This window comes from Falco peregrinus, chromosome 9 (assembly GCF_023634155.1).
Source record: "Falco peregrinus isolate bFalPer1 chromosome 9, bFalPer1.pri, whole genome shotgun sequence".
Taxonomy (NCBI): Eukaryota; Metazoa; Chordata; class Aves; order Falconiformes; family Falconidae; genus Falco; species Falco peregrinus.
The window spans coordinates 13,039,123-13,057,111 of record NC_073729.1 but is presented as its reverse complement, the minus strand read 5'-3'; the positions used below and the strand labels follow the sequence as shown (position 1 = coordinate 13,057,111).

General features: G+C 39.9%; 1 protein-coding gene across 3 annotated transcripts in view; it reads right to left on the bottom strand.

Moving 5' to 3' along the window:
* Positions 1–10,615: 10,615 nt before the first annotated feature.
* Positions 10,616–17,989, bottom strand: part of WT1 (WT1 transcription factor) — a 39,447-nt gene continuing 32,073 nt past the window's right edge. For 2 of the 3 annotated variants that reach the window (XM_055814253.1, XM_005231477.3), the window contains exon 9: positions 13,614–15,033. In XM_055814253.1, the coding sequence (XP_055670228.1) occupies positions 14,912–15,033 (122 nt within the window). In that variant the 3' untranslated portion in view covers positions 13,614–14,911. Of the gene's footprint in view, positions 13,517–13,613; positions 15,034–17,989 lie in introns of those variants that run through there. The other variant, XM_055814254.1, reaches the window with a different exon arrangement.

Sequence of the window (17,989 nt, the reverse complement as noted above, 5' to 3'; positions counted from 1 at the left end):
TAGCTTACCTGTCCCCTTCTCTGCTCTAGTCCCAAGGAGCCACTGCGTCTGGCTGCCCAGGAGATCTCCAGAAACATAGGACGTTCTGGCATAGAGGCATTACACTCATTCCTTCAGGTTTCCTATATTCCCTATGACACCATTCCCTCAGGCCGAACTAATCAAAATGGGTAGAAAATGGGTAGAGGTTTCCACAACTGCACCTCAGAAAGTTCACCTTCATTAACCATTCTGTTCTTTTGTCAGCTCTCATTGTTTGGATTATATTTGTGCTCTCACCTTCACCTGTGGGACTTTCAACTCATGCCTGATACAGTTATCTGCATTTTGTAGGGGGAAAAAAATGCCATATGCTGTCCCTAAATAGCTTACTTTCCATAGCCAGACAGAAATGTGCCTGTAATTTGCTTTATACTGCCAATACTTTTTGTGAGAGGAAATTGTTGGGGCACTTGAAGTTATTTATTTTCCACTATATTTTATTAGGTTATTTCCTGTTTTTCTTCCTGTTCCTTTGCTCTGTCTAATTTGGCAGATTGATTTTCTTCTTGCACTTTCCTTCCTTTTAGTTTGTTCTCCCAGTCCTACTCATGATCTACTTATCCAAATCTTCTGGACATCAGTTGAATCTTAGAAAGTAGAGCTGGCCAAAGATATCAACATTTAAAATATGGATAAAGCTTCAGCTAATTCAAACCTTCAGGCTTGCCATTAGAGTTACATCCAAATCTAGAGAACAGTCATGTCCTCTGTGATTTTTTTTCATATTTATTTTTCCTTTTAATTTATTTTCCCCAAATCTAGCTAGCCCCTGCTTTATCTTGTTCCTGTTCCCACTAAGGTCACAGTTAGACTCGCCCAATTCTTCTACTTTCTATTTTAGGTATCAGAATGTTTCCAAAGACCCAAGTACCTCTAGCTTTTCAGCATTTATACTGGGATGAGTAGAGGGCAAAAGAACTGGGAAATAACACAACACTCCTGGTAGCACCTGATGAGAGTTGGGCAAAATGGGACATTTGTTTGGTGTTACTTAAGTCTACATGGCATAAGACCTTTATTGCTAAACACATTCACCTTCCTTCTCTGCTAGTTTCAGTAAAGTATAATTTAAAAAAAATGTACAGGTAAGTACAACATTCAACTTTGGTCTCCAGCTCCATCTCTGTTTCATACTGCATATTTTATTGTTGTGTTAGGAAGTGAAAACTGCACATTGCATGACAAAAAAATAACCATATTGCTCTGAAGGTGAATTTGCCAATCTACCAGATCACAGATTTCTAATGAAATGCTCTATCCTTCAGGAAACAAGTCCCTTTAAAGTTATGTGCCCCTCTAGACTGAGATAAGTTGAACAGCATTAGATGCATCTATACCTTGGGAAAAGAGATCATTAAGTTCAACTCACAGAGAAATAGCCCCAGGGGATCTTGGGTTTATTCAGGCTAGCCAAAGGCCATAGCCAGCACAGCAAAAATTCCAATATTTGACATATTTAAGCTATTAATTTGAATTGCCAAATAGTCTTTAGACATATTGTTACAGAGCCCTGAAAGTGGAATTGCTCAGTGGTTAATTTTACTCATCAGCTGCATCAACACATGTTCAAGGAAGGCAGGAATGTTCCTGCAGCATTTTATGATTTCTCTCTTCGGAAAAAAAAATTGGATTTGTATTTATTCTTAATAAACGAATTACTTCTGTCCTAACTCTTCAAAATAAAACTATTAAAGTAGTGTTACAACACTATTGATTCACTTCAGTAGCACATAAAACAATTGAAGAAAAGTGACTTACCAAAATGTTATCATTACAAAACCCAAATGAGGAAAACTCATTTATTTTAATTATATATTTAGTAGTAACTGCGCACAAGCCATCAAAACTGGAAAGGGAAACTCCTAACATTGCTTTCTTAATCAGTTTCTAAAATGTTATCTAAGTTTCAGCATTTGTTAACTAAGCACAAATTTGATAGCATTGAGGGGAAGCAATACACTCAAAAGAGATTACAGAGACAAGAATATGCTGATACTAAAGGCAGTGAAAAAATATTTTTTATGCCAAGAAAGAAAAAAACTTGGGGTATGACCTGGAAATTTGAACACTTGAAGAACAAGGGTTCAGCATTTTTTATTTTTCATTTTTGGCACACTGTGCGCTCCAATTTACTGCTCATGCGTTTGGACACAGATTCGACTGTCTCCTGTATCCAAGGATAATGACCTACCACTCCAGTGATTTAGTAAACCTCAACTCTGTGCAGCCACTCAATCAGTGATGGGCTAATCCCTTAATGGCCATTTGTGTCTTTCCAATGCATCCTAAAGAGTTCTGTAACACTCTGATTCTGCTGCACAAAATTACGTGCACTTCTTCCACCCTCGTTATCTTATCAGGTAGCTAATTCCCACAAATGATCATGCAGTTTCAAGTTTAAGATGAAATTGCAATTGAATCATAAATTTGTCACTCTCCAGACAGCTGCTAAGTCAGTAAAATCTTGATCAAGTAGGGATTAGTCACTGGGTTGAACAATTAAGACCTGTGAGTGCATCTGGCCCTCTGTCAGAGACATGTTTATTGATAAAAAAAATAGTTTATGTAGAGGTTTAAAATGTTATTAATTCTTAAGTGGGGCATAATCCTTTATCTAGTATATTGTGACACATAGCTAACTATCCCACTAAAGTCTTGTTCTGCTCAATTGACTATTTAAACAGAATTAATCTTTTGAAATAATGACTGCGAGCCTTTACAAATTATCAGAGTAGAGTGCAGTGAGAGATGTCATTTACAAAAATTGTTTGCTTCCATGGCTTTTTTTTTTTTAATCTGTAAAAGAAAACAGCCTTTCAGATCATCACCTAGTTATATTTTTATTAAAAAGTTCATATACATTACACAATATATTTCCTACACAAGAAAAATATGTTTCCTGCAGAGAATTGGCATATATGCACATCTCTGAGCCCTATTTTGAAAAAATTAAGGCACAATGTTATACGGAATGCTATTTTGCACTGCTTGTTACATAATGGAAACAAATAAAAGAGATAAGCACTTCCCTCATGTTAGTGACCCCTAACCAAAGCTTTCTCAAGTAAAGTTTTTTCCCATTGTATCACGTATCCATGTTTTACCATGTTCTATTTTTGTTAGTTTATTGTAGGAAACAGTAGATCTCTGAAATGTCAAATGTTACTGTTCCATGGCTGTAAATTTTACACCATTTATATTTTGAATTTTTAGATAGTTTTTTAACTACAGGTATAGATGCATTGACATTCTGGGTACTTCTACAGTTCTTCAGTTGCAGAGTTTTCATTGTATTGACAACTAACTGTGAAGAACTCGGCACAGGCTAAAAGCCTCATTTCAAGCATACTACTCACAGGAGTAATTTTTGTTCATCTTTGTTCTGACTGGGACTTCAACTAGTGAATTAAAACTAAGTGATTTAAGGTATAATTAACCAATGATACCATTAATGTGTGCAGTCTTGTGACCTGATAGATTTGGTGCCTGCCAGGTCTGTAGCAGGTGATCATTGACCAAGCTCTTCCAGTGCCACCAGTATCAGTTTTTCTGATTTATCTGGTGTGATGAAAAAAACCGCAGCATTCCTGTATCTGTAGATAAAAATGTTATTTGCTTACCTGATGGAAACCTCCATGTTGTACTTGCTTGTTATGAAAATGATTCACTGGAATTACACCAGACAAAGCAGAAAATGTAACTGGCATTTTCTGCAGCCCACTGTTCTCATTCCATAGTGCTGAGCACAAAACTTCTTTTTTAAGCAGATCTGTACCCTTCAATCCCTTTGCTTTTCTCACAAGATACTGAAACAAAATTCAGTTTGAGATTTGAGAGAAACATCTTGCTCAACTTGACATAACAGTTTCCAGCATTTTATTTCCACAAAAGAGACTCAAAAGGTTACAAGTAAATTTGGCTCAATGAAACCGAAAATTGGGACAGATACCTAAGTTTGGCTGCCCATATAAAAAATAAATACATATCCCTAATTAATTTAGCAATTTTCTCTATACTGCAATGTTTCAGACTTCAAAGCCACATCAATATAAGATCAATGCAACTCCACACAAGAACCTATTCTTGTTATAAAGGAGATTAGTATCTCCTTATAGTAACATAGCAACGGTATTTTATCTTGCACAGTTACACTGAGCAGCACCAAATGCAGTAGCATGTGCAATAAACAATTATCACAGTGTTTAGCTGTGTTAAGTGTTTACACTTAACCGAAAATAAAGGTATATGTAATTTCGGCAGTGCATAATTACTTTCTGTATCTTTAAAACACTATCCACCACTTGTTACCAGCTCTGTGACTGGTGCAGGCTCTAAGTAAAATGTAGCAATAAAACCAAGTACGGTTGAAAGTGTTCTCAAGGAACAGTTTAGTCAGGCAGGTACTTTTACCTGCCGTGTTAATATTGGCTGGATTTAGTGCAGGGGTACGGTGGAAAACTTCAGGTCTAAATTAACCATCTTCTGGTTTTTTAGCTGAAAAGATGAAGGGAGTGCCAGCCATTTCACAGACATAACATTTCTGCAGCCCATCTCGCACAAGGAGGCCTCACACAGTGATCTCGATGGCTTCCTCATGCAAGCCAAAAAGATGCCCTCAAAGATACCTTTTGCAGAATCCCTGAAGTGCTTCATGCACACACAACTGTGAACACACAGGCTACAGCACACAGGAAGGGAAGTCTTAGTCACTGTTCAGTCAAAGGTAACAACTGCCACAGGCAACAGTGTGCAGAGCTGGCCAAGTCCCTTGGGACTGCTCCTCGTCTGGGCTTTGCCCAATGCTGCACTAGCACTGAGGGTCGTCTAGGTGGGTGTTTGGGGCTGGGCCACGTACACCTGCTGGAGCTGGAATGTTTAAATTTGTATTCACTATTGCAAATTCTGCCTCAGTATCACACCCTATGTTCTTTGTCAAATCACAGCTGAAGGGCCTCTTGCTCAAGGAACACAGCCCAGATTCTTCTGACAACCAGGTTGGATTAGGGTGATTCACTTCATGAATCAGACAGAACATGCCCTACACTAGCCATTGCTTTTCCATGCTGCTTAGAAGCATAACTTTGTAAATACTCTAAAATCCTGCTCTCATGGGTCACAGTCATTTCATTTTGCCCTTGCCTATGGCTGATTAATGCAAATTAAATTTCAAGCCAGTCAGCTCAAGCGATCTGCACAGTGTACAGAAATCCAGAGGTATCACTAGAAGGCAAAATTGTTTTCACCAGTTAGCAATGTTTTCGGAAAAGGTCAGAATTCTAAATGCACTGATCTAAGAGAGAATAATTAAAAAATTCAATCACAATAATCTTTGATTTAAAAGAAAAATTGAAAAATCCAGCTGGGTTACTTAAGATTTTTTTTCTGAGTTTAGTGTGTGTCTGAATAAAAACATTTAATATGTAAAACAACAACACTGCCTTTAAAGATGGATCTCTGCAAAAACAGCCAGGAATGTACTAAGCTATTTCCAGTAAATAGCCAAGTTAAACAACACACAATGACAAAATTTCCCCTGACTAAAACCAATGTTATACATTTCATGACCATTCACTACATTGCTCCTGAAGTGAGTTCATGGTTGGGGCCAGTATTTCAACTGGGTCTCAAGATTAGCTCAGCCCTATCTTCTAATATTGAATCTCATTCCAGGCAGAGGAGAATTTTAAAAGAACAAACAAACAAACAATCTAAACCTGCCCTAGGTTTCTTTCTCACCTGAAATTTTATTCTACTCAACTAATATACAGATCTTAACATGTTAAATGCAGAATCACGTATCAGAGGTACTAGAATCCAGCTGAACTACACGATATACAAAACATAATCCTAACACATAAACTTTCCTTTAGTCTTGCTGTGACAAGAGCATGTGTCACAGAGATGTGACAGAACATCCTCTAACTGTATACTCATGTGGAATAACTAGGATATTAATCTGGAACGATCAGTGGGTTTTGAACTTAACTCAGCAATTTCTGATCAGGTAGAAATCTTACCCAACTTCAGGAACATGGGGCTTTTCTAAGAGTCTAAGATTGCAGATTCAGCAGAGGTTCATACTATTAGAAGTGCATTACATTATATTACCTTTATTAACAAGGGAGATTAGTGTTTTAACTGGCTGGTCTCAAAATTCATAGTTAATTGTGAAATCCAGTCTTTAGTATTTTTTGATTCCCTACAGTACCTTGTTCCAATAAATACTCTGGTGCCATATAGAAATTATATTGTGTAAGTCTCTATTAAACAAAACATTTCAAGATGTTAACCCTTAAAAAGAGCAGTATATGTTTTGCTGAAGTCATCCCCAAAAAATTGGTTTGGGTCAATCTGATTTTTTATGTGATTTTGGATATCTAGCCCATACAAAACTTTTTGTAACCTAATTACATGAAGCAAAATAGCACATCAAAGGAAAAGAGTGAGCTCCAGTGCCCCTTCACTAAGAAAAATTTACTTTTTTTTTCTTTGACATTTTTTAATGAAGAAGTTTAGCACTCTCTGAAATGCCCAAGAAAATATTTGTTCTCTAGGCAAATGTCACCTATCTACCTAAGAGGTTTTAAATGTGGTTCTAAAGCAAGCATTGATGAATCCAGAATAACATTACCAAGGTATCAGCTGCTTCATGTTTGCCATTGTGGATATGAAAATTCCCCTGTTAGCTGAGTGTCTGTAATTCAGGCCAAGCTCATAATAAAATGTTTGGCTGGATGATCAGTGATTGATGTGCAAGGAGCTGGGGGACTTCAGTCCAGCTTCTAGTGGGGGCATTCTCCACATGCACAGCCACAAAGGATGAAAGCCGCAGACTGGGAAGGCAGGAAGACCAACCTGTTACCTCCACACCAGGCGCTAGTCTAGCACTCTCCAGTTTTGATCTGAAGTACAGTGGTAAAAGCCTGAAGTGAAAAATATACAGCTACTGCCCTAGTCTCTCTGTGCTGTGTAGGTAAAAGCAAGGCTCTATCACTTCAGGCAGGAGCACTTCCCTATCAGTGCACTCATTAATTTTTTGCCTTCTAATAGTTAATGATTTGTTAAGGAGACAATGGAAATGTCTTCAGTGTTTGATTCAGCTTTAGAATAAAAGGGAGATTCTGAAAGACTTAACTATTAGGCCTGTGTGTGGTAGATGAGAACTAAAGGGTTAAAAATACTAATCGTGGGCAGCCATCAAGCAGCAGAGAGTAGCAAACATACTGGATATAAACAGGTGATAAAAGGCGATAAGAGATGACAAAATTAAGAAAATAAAGAACACTGTTATAAAGATTTATAGATCAGCTAAAGCAGAGAAAAATAAATGATAACAAACACTGATAAAAAAGCAATGGGGCATCAGCCATATAAACAAGCAGGAAACTTCAATGCTTCTGTATAGTACTATGACACTGGTTTGTTTACACCAGCATTGACCTTTTGCTCCCAAAGAAGTTTATTAACCGTCTTGGTCTTTCTTTGTGTTGCTTTACTCATCAGGAGAAAGTTGTACAGGGCTGATTCTGATGAATGGCTTTTTCAGAAAGTCAAGTTATCCTTGACTAGATGCAGATGGCCTAGTAAAAAAATGAATGCTGCCAGCAGACATTGTCTTTATCAGTAGTAAAAGTTCAGCAGGGACTAGACTTCCTCATCTCTGGCCAGAGAAACCCAGCCTTCTGTTTCAGCACCATATCACATATTGTCCTAATGAATTCTTGTAACACACTGCAGCCCAGATAAATATGCTTATATTAATGTATTTTGGCAGTCTGGGGTATGGTACAGAATTGACACAAGTGTTTGGATTCTGCCTGGAGCAGACCTTAGGAATTTATACAGCTTACAAATATTAGACTGTTGTTAGGTTGTTTGTCCTGTGTGACAACCTGCAAACTGCAGCTCATCCTCCCCAGCCTGGCTTCACAAAGGGGAAGCCTGTAGCCACGCTGAAGTCCTGCAGCTCGGCACAGGGTAAGGAAGCAGCTCACTCACTACTGGGTTTCATTCATTCCACAACAGCACCAAAACTAATTTGAGATTTATATTTCAGGCAGTCCAGTGGATGTTCACCAGGGAGATATCCACTGCAGGCAATTCAGACCCTGCTGCCTTTTCTTTCTTTCATTCTCTACTAATTCTTCCTTCTAATAACAGAAACACGTTATCGCCACGCTTCTGTGGTAATGAGCAGTGCATGATTTACAGCACATCTCTCTTCAGAGCATGAAGCACCATCCCAGGCAGCCTCAAGGACAGCAGGAGCTTGGCTTTTGAAGAATGCCACAGGCAACCAGATTTTTACAACTCTGTAATTCTCAATAGCTACCCAGATCCACTTGGATAAATGCTGTAATTACAGTAACAGCACAACTGTGTACTCGGGCAACTGAACTACATTTTGAGTTGTGTTACATGATAGTCTTCAGCTCTGACTGCTGCTTTGTAAATCCTGTAACTTTCTGTTGCAAGTTAGGAAATTCCTCCAGCTGGAGCAGGCAGTTCCCAGAAACGCAGCTGTCCTAAAAGCAAGAAAACCCTCCAGGCTAGCCGTCTAGCGGCTGAGGGTGAAACAGCTCTCCTGCTCTAAATATAGGTCTTTGTTGGGCTGGAGTACTTGCTGTACAGCAGATAAAAACCCTTTTATTTGCCTTTACAATGCACCTTTACTGTGCAGCTAGACCGATAACTTAACCTAAAAACCTCAGCGATGCTGTTAAAAATGTCAGAGACCTTCCTGGGAGGAAACATTAAGCAGAAGTGATTCTTGTACCAGTAGAGCACGTGCACGAGGACACGCCATTTCCCAAGAAACTCCAGAGCAAGATTTTTTCTGGGCAGTGAGGTTACTTTTTTTTTTTTTTTAGTTATGTTTTTCAACATTTCATTCAAATGAATGGGAGTACTGGGGCATGACTCAGATGAGAATGAGCCATAAAAAGAAACAGTCTGAGAATAAATACGGTTGTATTTCTCTCCTGCACCTCCATACTAAACTGTCCCAGTATCCTGTGTTTTTTATAATCCTCTTGCACCAAAAAGGGCTTTTTTGATGCTGGGGAAGGGCAACTAGTTTTATATTAGATTTATCTAGTCATTCAAGCCAGGTTGATCAGTCAGGTCTTTCCATTACTGCTCAGCCCATTTTTGCAGATTAAGATCTTGGTTCTGCCAGAGTTCATCAGAACATAACTAGCCTGTTTCACACACACAAAAAAAGCAGTGATGCTATTAAATTATATTTATACCTACAGGATATGCATTTAGTCATCAGGAATAGAAAAGCCCTGCCTGGGACTATACTTTCTCACTCAAGATTTTCAGTGCCTTTAAACATCTGTCTTTTAAAACCTTATCTGTGGCTTGCAGCCTCTTCAGGGCAGAGTCTTCCTGCTACTCAGTGTTCTTACAACACCTAGCACAAGATTTGGCCGTGTTATGTGTCTTCTAGAAGAACGCCATCTTTCAGACCATCCTCACTGCCAAAGCTAACTTTTTTAGCAGCGGAAGCTGGCATTTGTGTTTGGATTGCTATCTATACAGAAAACCGCACTTATTTATTTGATGTTCTGGCCTACTTCCAGTGGCCGTGCTGGTCTTGGTTCCCTCATCACCATCATTTAACAGCCTTACTGTGCTGGTGGAACCACACCTGCTCATTGGTGCAGAGACTGCCAAACCCAGCACTTAAACTAGGCTTCATCATGCTGCTATTTGAAACCATGGACGTTCTGCCAGCTTTTTTTATGGGAATCAACACAGGCTGTACTGACAATGTGAAAGTTTGCAAAGCTTCGTACCAGCAGAGAAGAACATAATCCTTGTATGTTTTGTCTTTCCCTCATTTGAATCATATTCTAGCCAACCCTGCTCTTTCCTGTATTACAAGCAGTCTTTCATGAAAAAAGAAAATAAAAGTTTTGGGGTGGTTTTTTCCCTGTTTTTTCTTTTGGTGTCTCTTCCTGTGCTTTGCATTGGTAACTTGCAGGAAGAGAAACTGCTTTGGTAGAAGTTTTTCAAAAATTCACTTTGTAGCAAGTCTGTCAGGGCATCTCACTAGTGGAACTAACTTAGGACCAGTGCATTAAGAGCACACCCATTCCTGCCTGCCAGGCTCATCTTCCTTTCAGCCTGTTCTGGCAGTTTCCCTTCGTGCCTCGCCAGATGATGCCGGCAGCCCTGGTAAGTCTCCCCTGAGCACCAAGAGCTGCTCTGCTCCTCTGCTAAGCAGCCGGGGCTCAGAGCACTCCCCGAGGCTATTGGCCTACCACTGTCCTCTGGGTTTATCTCAGCTCTACCCCCGGTTTTGTCACTGTATCCTTCAATCCCCTCTCTCCCCATAAAAGTGTCTAGCTGTCTCTTAAACTCACTTTACCATTTGCTTCTTTGACCTCACTTGGCAACTTATCCTTGTGTTTATTATTTGAGGTGGAATAGTTCTGGCTACATTCCTGGTTTTACTCTTAATTGTCTAATTTTTAGAATGGTGTCAGTGGGGTTGGGATTTGGGTTCGGGCTTTTTTTAACTCATCGCTCTTGTGACCAGGTCTTCTCTTTCATTAGGCTCCTTTGTGTCATCAGGACTTCCAATAACTACAAGAATTCTAATGAATCTTTTATTGGATCTACCCAAATATTGCAGCTGGGCTTTCTTGTCCATTAGTGCCATTCTGAACTACATACACTGCTTTTAATTACTTTTTTGTTAATTGGGGAAGGGGGGGAAGGAGGATTTTCCCCAAGCAACAAAGAGTTCCCTAACTAAAAAGCTGAGTGATTCTCCCTGCCTGTACCAGCCCCAGTGGGAAGGTACAAACAGGGCTCAAGCAGGACCGAGCAGCAGAACTTGTTCACGCCCTCTGGCAGCATACCTGTGCCTGCTGGTGGCCTTTGTGTACCCACCTCCTGCTCAGTTCAGGCAGCCCCGAGGTGTGTGGCTGTGGCTGCCTCCCTGGAGCCTCTCGATCCACTCCAGAGCCTTGTCGGGCTTTTGGACAAGGTGCTGGGAGCAGCTTGCTTACCATATTGGATTTGCTGTCAGGTCAAAATGATGACAGGAAAAGACTGTGCATGACAGGGTTTTCCAGTGCCTGTCGCCTAGGGAAAGGGAAGGAGGAAGAAACACTGGTTTAAGGCACCTACCTGCATCTTCAGGAACTGTTCCCGGTTGCTGTAAGGTTGGTTGGTGGAGCAGTGAAAAGAGTCCTACTGACATCCTGAAACAGATAGGCCTGGCTGGAGTGGCTTCTAAAATGAACAACTCCCCTAACCCACCAAGGAAAAAGAAGGAAAGCGCTACTTCTTTGCAAGTCCCCCCTTCCCTTCCAGGAATCGGCACCTGTCTGAAGGACGGACTCGCCTTCAGGTCGGTTGCCTAATTGCAGCAAGTTAATGCCTTCCCTGTTTGTTCAGTACAGTCCGTATCCTTAAAGAACATGATGTGCACCAGAAGCAGACCATGTGGTTACAATTCAGGCACGTTAGCTCTCGTGTTTTCCCAGAGTAGAAGGGACCCTTTGCTGGATTCACCTACCTTGAAAAAACTGGTGCAAGTGAATTCTTGAATCCCAGCTGATACCATCGAAGAAGAGATCACTTTCCCTTTCCTGCCCAACATATCTTGTACATCATGAAGCGACAAGAAAAACTGGAAGTGTTGTCTCTATAACGAACATGCTCTATTCTGGGGTGCTATAGAAGCTACAGGACAGGAATGGTGTGCCAATCACAGTAAGACATTAACCATCAGCCAAAACAACTGGTCACTATTTTCAGTTGAAGAACAGAGGGCAGAGGCATGAAAGATTTGCTCAATTAATTGTGGGACTGAAAATTTTCCAGAGAGCTAAGGATACTTGTAAGATATAATAGAGTGCAGCCCCCTCATCCTTCATATGGAGGTCAAGCTCACAGAGACTTGGCCTGCTGCACAGTTTCTGCTTGCTGAAAAATGAGGAATATGCTGCATGCTGCAAGAACCAGTGTCTGGGGGCTGCTTCTAAGAAATTCATGTAGGAAAGCACTTCAGTAAAGGTGGCTTACGTTACTGATAGAATCCTGAAAACAAGGAAATGAAAGGGGAGACATAAAATGCCTCTCATGACAAAGACTGTAAAATAACTGGGAATAAAAATTTTAAAACAACTTGTACACATTTACCATTGTCCTCACTGTACTCGGCAGGTTGGAGGTTGCAATGATCATCAAAATCAAACAGTGGAGTAGCAGTAAGTACTTCCGTTGAAGAAGTGGCAACAGCAAAAACAAAAGGACATGCTCTGTCATTCATCAACCCACGCTTCATTTTTTGCAGCCATCCATCATTATTGTTTGGTATGCAATTCGCTAAGCAGCAAAACCATGGCTGTAGTTATTTACAGCTTACTGGAAGTCTGGCCTGCGCTGCAGTAGAGGTTTGGTTGTATTTCACAAAAGATAGTTTTATTTATGTTTGACTAATGCAGGCACAACTGGAGGCTGAGTTTTCTTTTTTTGGCTTTTAGTGTAAACACTCATGGCAGCGCTCTATTTTGGGTGCAGGCTGAAAACCAGATTGTTTTGTAGTTGCAGAAGACTGCTGGGTAAATCAGAGGACATCGTTATTGCGACTGAACTTTTCTCTCAAGAAAGCAAGGAGGAGTTGCTTTAGTTTTTAATTCTGTGCAGTTTTAGGTACACCATTCACTCCAAATATTTGATGTTTGCCACACTTGTTATGAGTTTCTCCAGAGAGATGCTGGCTTTTGGCAGCAAAAGATAAAGTTGACTGATACAAATGAGTCACAGTACCCCAACAGTAATTAACAGTGATGCAATACCCATGCGAAAAAGAGGACTTGAAGAATTAACTGTTGAGTTTTCTTGACGATGCAGCTGCACTTTAAGAGAGAAAGCTCAACCCATCATAGAACTCCATTGTGTACATTAGAGAAAAAGCTTGGCAAGATACATTAAAGATTTTTGCTAAAGAGATACAAATATTTTGCAAGGTCAAAGGGTGTTGAGGCAGGCTGTACTTACTTCCAAAGAAAAGTAGGCAGTATGACAAAGAAACAGTAATTTTTTTTTATCTTCATTTTCACACTTCATCATCTAAGAAAGACTGTCTTTTTCAACCTGCTGAACTGATTTAAGCCACCCCAACTCTGAGTTAACTTTTACTTAAAAGTCAGTCTATGACATCCTAATCTAAGAAGTTATTTGTGCTTATGGTTTCAGCACAATTCTACAGAAGGCCAGTACTGCAATTTATAAACTGGATTTTACTGTTCTGTAAAATTCTTACACAAATCTTACAGGTCAAAAGAAAAGGAAGAGTTTGGTAAGAAGACGGATGATTGAAGCAACTGCTTTATAGCACAATATGAAACTTGACACTGTTTGCTGCTGCCAGTATGATTCCCAAGTGAGATGGATAAATTGTGGTCAAGACCTGGACAGGTTAACTAGTGGTCATCAGTGCTGGTGGTACCTTTATATACAAAAAAAAAAAAAAAAAATGGATACTATTGGACAGGGCATTTGAAATTTAATACCAGACATGAAACAAGACATCTGTTGGACTCTCATTTGTTTCTCTTTGAATGGGCTTTAATTGAAAGCTCAGTGAAAAATGCAGGTTACATTCTTAGTGTTATCAATAGCTTGTAACAGCAACAACATCAGAACAGTGATGCATCTAATATTTATACACTTTCTAATTTTAGATGTCTAAAAGCAATACATTATCAGATATATATATATACACACAATCTCAAGCAATTAAAAGTAAATAATAAACCCCTCCTCCCAAAACCCTGAAACAATATATTTCCTTACACTAATAATGTCTTCTTCACATATACTTGACAAAGAGTCTTTTTAAGTTACTTATCTTAAGAGTAATCTGTTAATGGAGATCCTGGACCAGCCCCATTAAAAGTTCAGTTTTAAGTTTATACAGCTTGCTAGCCACATAACCAGTGTGGCTTTACATTGTAAACAAATCCCAAATGTCTACAATGATTGGAATTAGTTTTGTGTAAAGGAGATCTATGCATCTCATGATAGAATAAATTTAATCCAATACATTAAAAAGAAAGAGAAAAAAGGAGAGAGTTAATTGACAAACAAAACAGTCTTGGGAGATCAATTATGCGATTATTTAAAAAAAACAAGTTAACTTAATGGTAAGATTCTTCTTTTCTGTACAGAAGCTCTGGTTCATCTACGTTTAGCTGCTCTAGAAATATGTCCTTTAAAAAAAGGTTTGATTTGTGAAATTCAAAAGCAGATCTTCCAACTTTAAGAGCTTACCCTTTGGCAGTACAAGTACAAAGTTTACCAAAAGTATCTCAGGTGATTGTTCCATCTCGTTTGGTGAGGACAGCTGTAGTAGCATTCGGAAACCTCCACACATGTACAGATGAAGTAAGCGTAAAGCTTACCTTCAACAGGGAGGAATCACTCTCATCCACTGCAGGGCTTAAAAAGGTACAACAATGTGTACCTAGAAAAGTTCAAGTGAAAATAAAACCAGAAAACTGTAGGCAGATGTGAAGGTAAGCATAGTTTATAATAATCTTGACTGTGGCAATCTTGCTTACTTTTTAACTTACTTTTACTTTAAAAAAAAAAAAAGTTTTTTTTTAAAAAACCTATTACTTACTTTAAAATTACAAATTAAAATCCCTTGAACTTATTGAATAGGAACTTGTGTAAGTCCAAATGGAAGACAAGGCTGAGTAGAATCCTACAGTTTAGTTAACTCGTGTCAAATGGGATGCGAAGACAGCTGCAGCTTTCTGACAGAGGTGATCGAAGAAGGCTGATAAAGTTTGCAGTAGCTCTTAATGTCCCATCTGGTTTATTCCCTTGTTTGAACTGTCTAAAGGGCCAACTGCAGTTTAGTCATGTTCCTCTGGTGCATGTTGTGATGACGAACTAATTCATCAGACCTGGCAAATTTTTTTTGACAGCTGGGCCACCGGCAACTGAAAGGCTTTTCACCTGTTAACAAAACACCCTGTTATTAACTGGGTATACAGCTTGCCTGAGACACTTATTTGTCTTCTCTCTGCAGGGCTGTGAGGAGCTAGGCAGAGCCCCTGCCAGGAGGAGAGGCATCCCAGCCTGTCCTGAGAGGGTGTGGGAGTGCCCTCAGTTGCTGCTCACATCAGCGCTCGGTGCTTTCCTGCATCTCCCTCAGCTGATCTTTAACAACAGCTTTTTCAGACGACGTAGAACATTTTGCAGCGGTTCCTTCCTGAAGACAGGCCCCTACTGAACACCATGGCGCCATGTCTATTCTGCTCTCGGCTCTCGAACGAACTAGTTTAAAAGTCACTCTGGCATTTGCACAAGCTTCAGTCACACCTTGGGCTGCGGTGCAGACATACTCTTAGTCACTGTGGAAATTGTCAGTGACTATTTAGAGCTTGACCTCAAGTCAAGGAGAATTTTTCCAGCTAGTTCAATGAATTTGGGCTGAAGTTCTTTGAAACTGGTGAGTGTAAGTGAATATGGTAGAAGCAAAAGGGTTCAGCATGAAGTCTGCTGAGTCAGACTGAAAGTTTCCCACTACTGTCTAACTAAAGTAGACTCACATCTATGGGAGATGTTAAAGGCTTAAAATATTCAGTATTTCTCTAACATTCCCGTGGGCATGATATTCGCTAAAAATGACCCCAAGCAAAGCACACTCAATTTTAACAAGAAATGACACAGCTTCTTACAATTTAACCTGGTCTCTTGATTTTCTACACTGTTTAAGTGGAATTTCAGGCCGTGTGTCTGATGCCATAGGAATGCTGATGGAATACCTCAGAGCAGTACCCAGTGACCCATGTTTCTTTTAAAACTGCATTTTCTTTATTTTCCCCCAAAATAAACACTATATTTTAAAGTAGGTTCAGCGCTGGGACTGGGCTTTTCAGTGCTGTCTGTACACCTTGTACTCTCCAACTCAAGACACACTGGGGTGGCACAACCTCACCCAGACATCTTCTCCTCTTCTTTGCCTCACACTTTGTGGATTTCACAAACATCCAAATTCAGGCAAAGGGGGATCTGGAATTGGCATAAATATGTATTTCTGTTTGCAAAATCCCATGCAATATATTTGGTGGCATACGGTGGGGTGTTAAAATCTACTTTATCCACTTAACATACATGCTGGCAAAAGCATCAACCATCTCACATGAGTGCATAAAACAGTATGGGACAACACTGGTCTGGTCAGAGCTACTGATAAAAATCACAGATCGTATGAAGTGGTCTTCTTCCATCTCAGCAGCATTAGCAAAATCATCCTGTGAATTGATGTGAGTTATCTATAATGGCCAGTTTTTCACTGAACTACCACAGTAAAAGAGGCACAGTTTTGCTGTTTCACAAGCAGTTCTGGTTGTCCTCTCACAACAGGGGACAGAATCTCTGAGCTCTGTGCTGGGCACAAACTATTCTGTACAGCTTCCCTGTACAGGTATCAGAAATCACACTTCGTCGCTAAAAATCTATATAGATGTATGAAGTTTTCCTTTGATTAATTTTTTTGCATTCTACAGCAAAGATTGCTGTCACGGTAGGATTGCTTGTGGAGACAAAAAAAATGAATTTGTTGCTTAACAAATAGTTTGGCAGTTGACTTAAAATTAGGATGGAATTAGATGGAAGTCACGTGTGCTTTGCTTCATCAAGATTTAACATGGAGCGAGTTCACTTGAGCTAGGTGTTTTGTTGCAAAATTTAGAGGGTACCAGAAAGAAAGAGGAATGAAGCTAAAGGGCTAGATGGAGATGAAAAATCCCCACCCACCACTCACGCTCATTCCCCTCAGGACATGTGCATTTTACAGTCAAAGGCGCATGACACATCCAAAACCGCCGACAGGAGTATCATCACAGCAGCATGCAGCTGGGCTGCAGAGCTCGCGCAGAACCTGAGCCAGTGGCAGGCAGCAAGCCCACGCAAAGGTCTGTGCTAGGAGGTTATCGGTGCTCAAGTGAGGCTGCTTTCAGCAGTGAGTGCGCTGTGGGCTTGGATCACATGGAGCAAGGAAGAACTAGGAAAGGGAGATGAGTCTCACTAGAAAAGAGAGCCAGTTCTTCACTGGTTTAGCTATGCTGGGATAAAAAATTACTGCAATGAAACGTGATGGGGAATGTAGTTTATCTTGACTTGCTAGCATGCGACACCCACTTGCCTTTTTGTCTCTACCAGAACGTTACCTGTTGCTGATTACAAAAACAGCTTTATTCATGGCAATGTGCACAGATCCAGGCCCTGCAGCTCAGCATGAGGCTACGGGGAGGACCCAGAAACACTGCCATGCCCTTTACCATTTGCAGACTGCAAGTGTAGATATGGCCATGACTTGAAGTGTTTATTTGACTGGCTGACTTACTCTCAGGTAAGTCATTTCCTGTATTGAAATATCTTTTTTTATTTTTGAAAGCCTTAAGTATGGGGTTTTATGGTCCAGAAGAGAAAAAAGACTCCTTAGCAGGGAGAAAAAGATTTTCAGGATCCTCATCCACCTATACAGAGACTGAACTTAAAAGGTTAACACCAATACAGAAAACACTGTGACATCTAATGACATGTCAAAGTGCTTGGTAAACAATTATTTGGTAAAAATACTGCACACATAGTGGAAGGGAACAGAAAATGTCAGTTCACAGGAATAATTATAAAACTTAAAACTAAAATACAGAGGTTGCTGCAGTTGTTCCTTAATGGGGTTTACAATTACGTGAAGGCAGAGTAGGCTAAAATGGCCTCCTATTTTTCCCCCTGTATTTATATGAAACACTGTGGTTTCTACAAAAAGGTCCGTGAATATTTGAGTAAGCTTTTACTTTAGTATCTGTCAGTGTGAGTTTGCAAAAGGCACTCCTTTTATCTTCTGCAGAGATTACAGTACAAGCAGCAACAGCACGAGCTTTGCCATGCTATCCTGCATTAG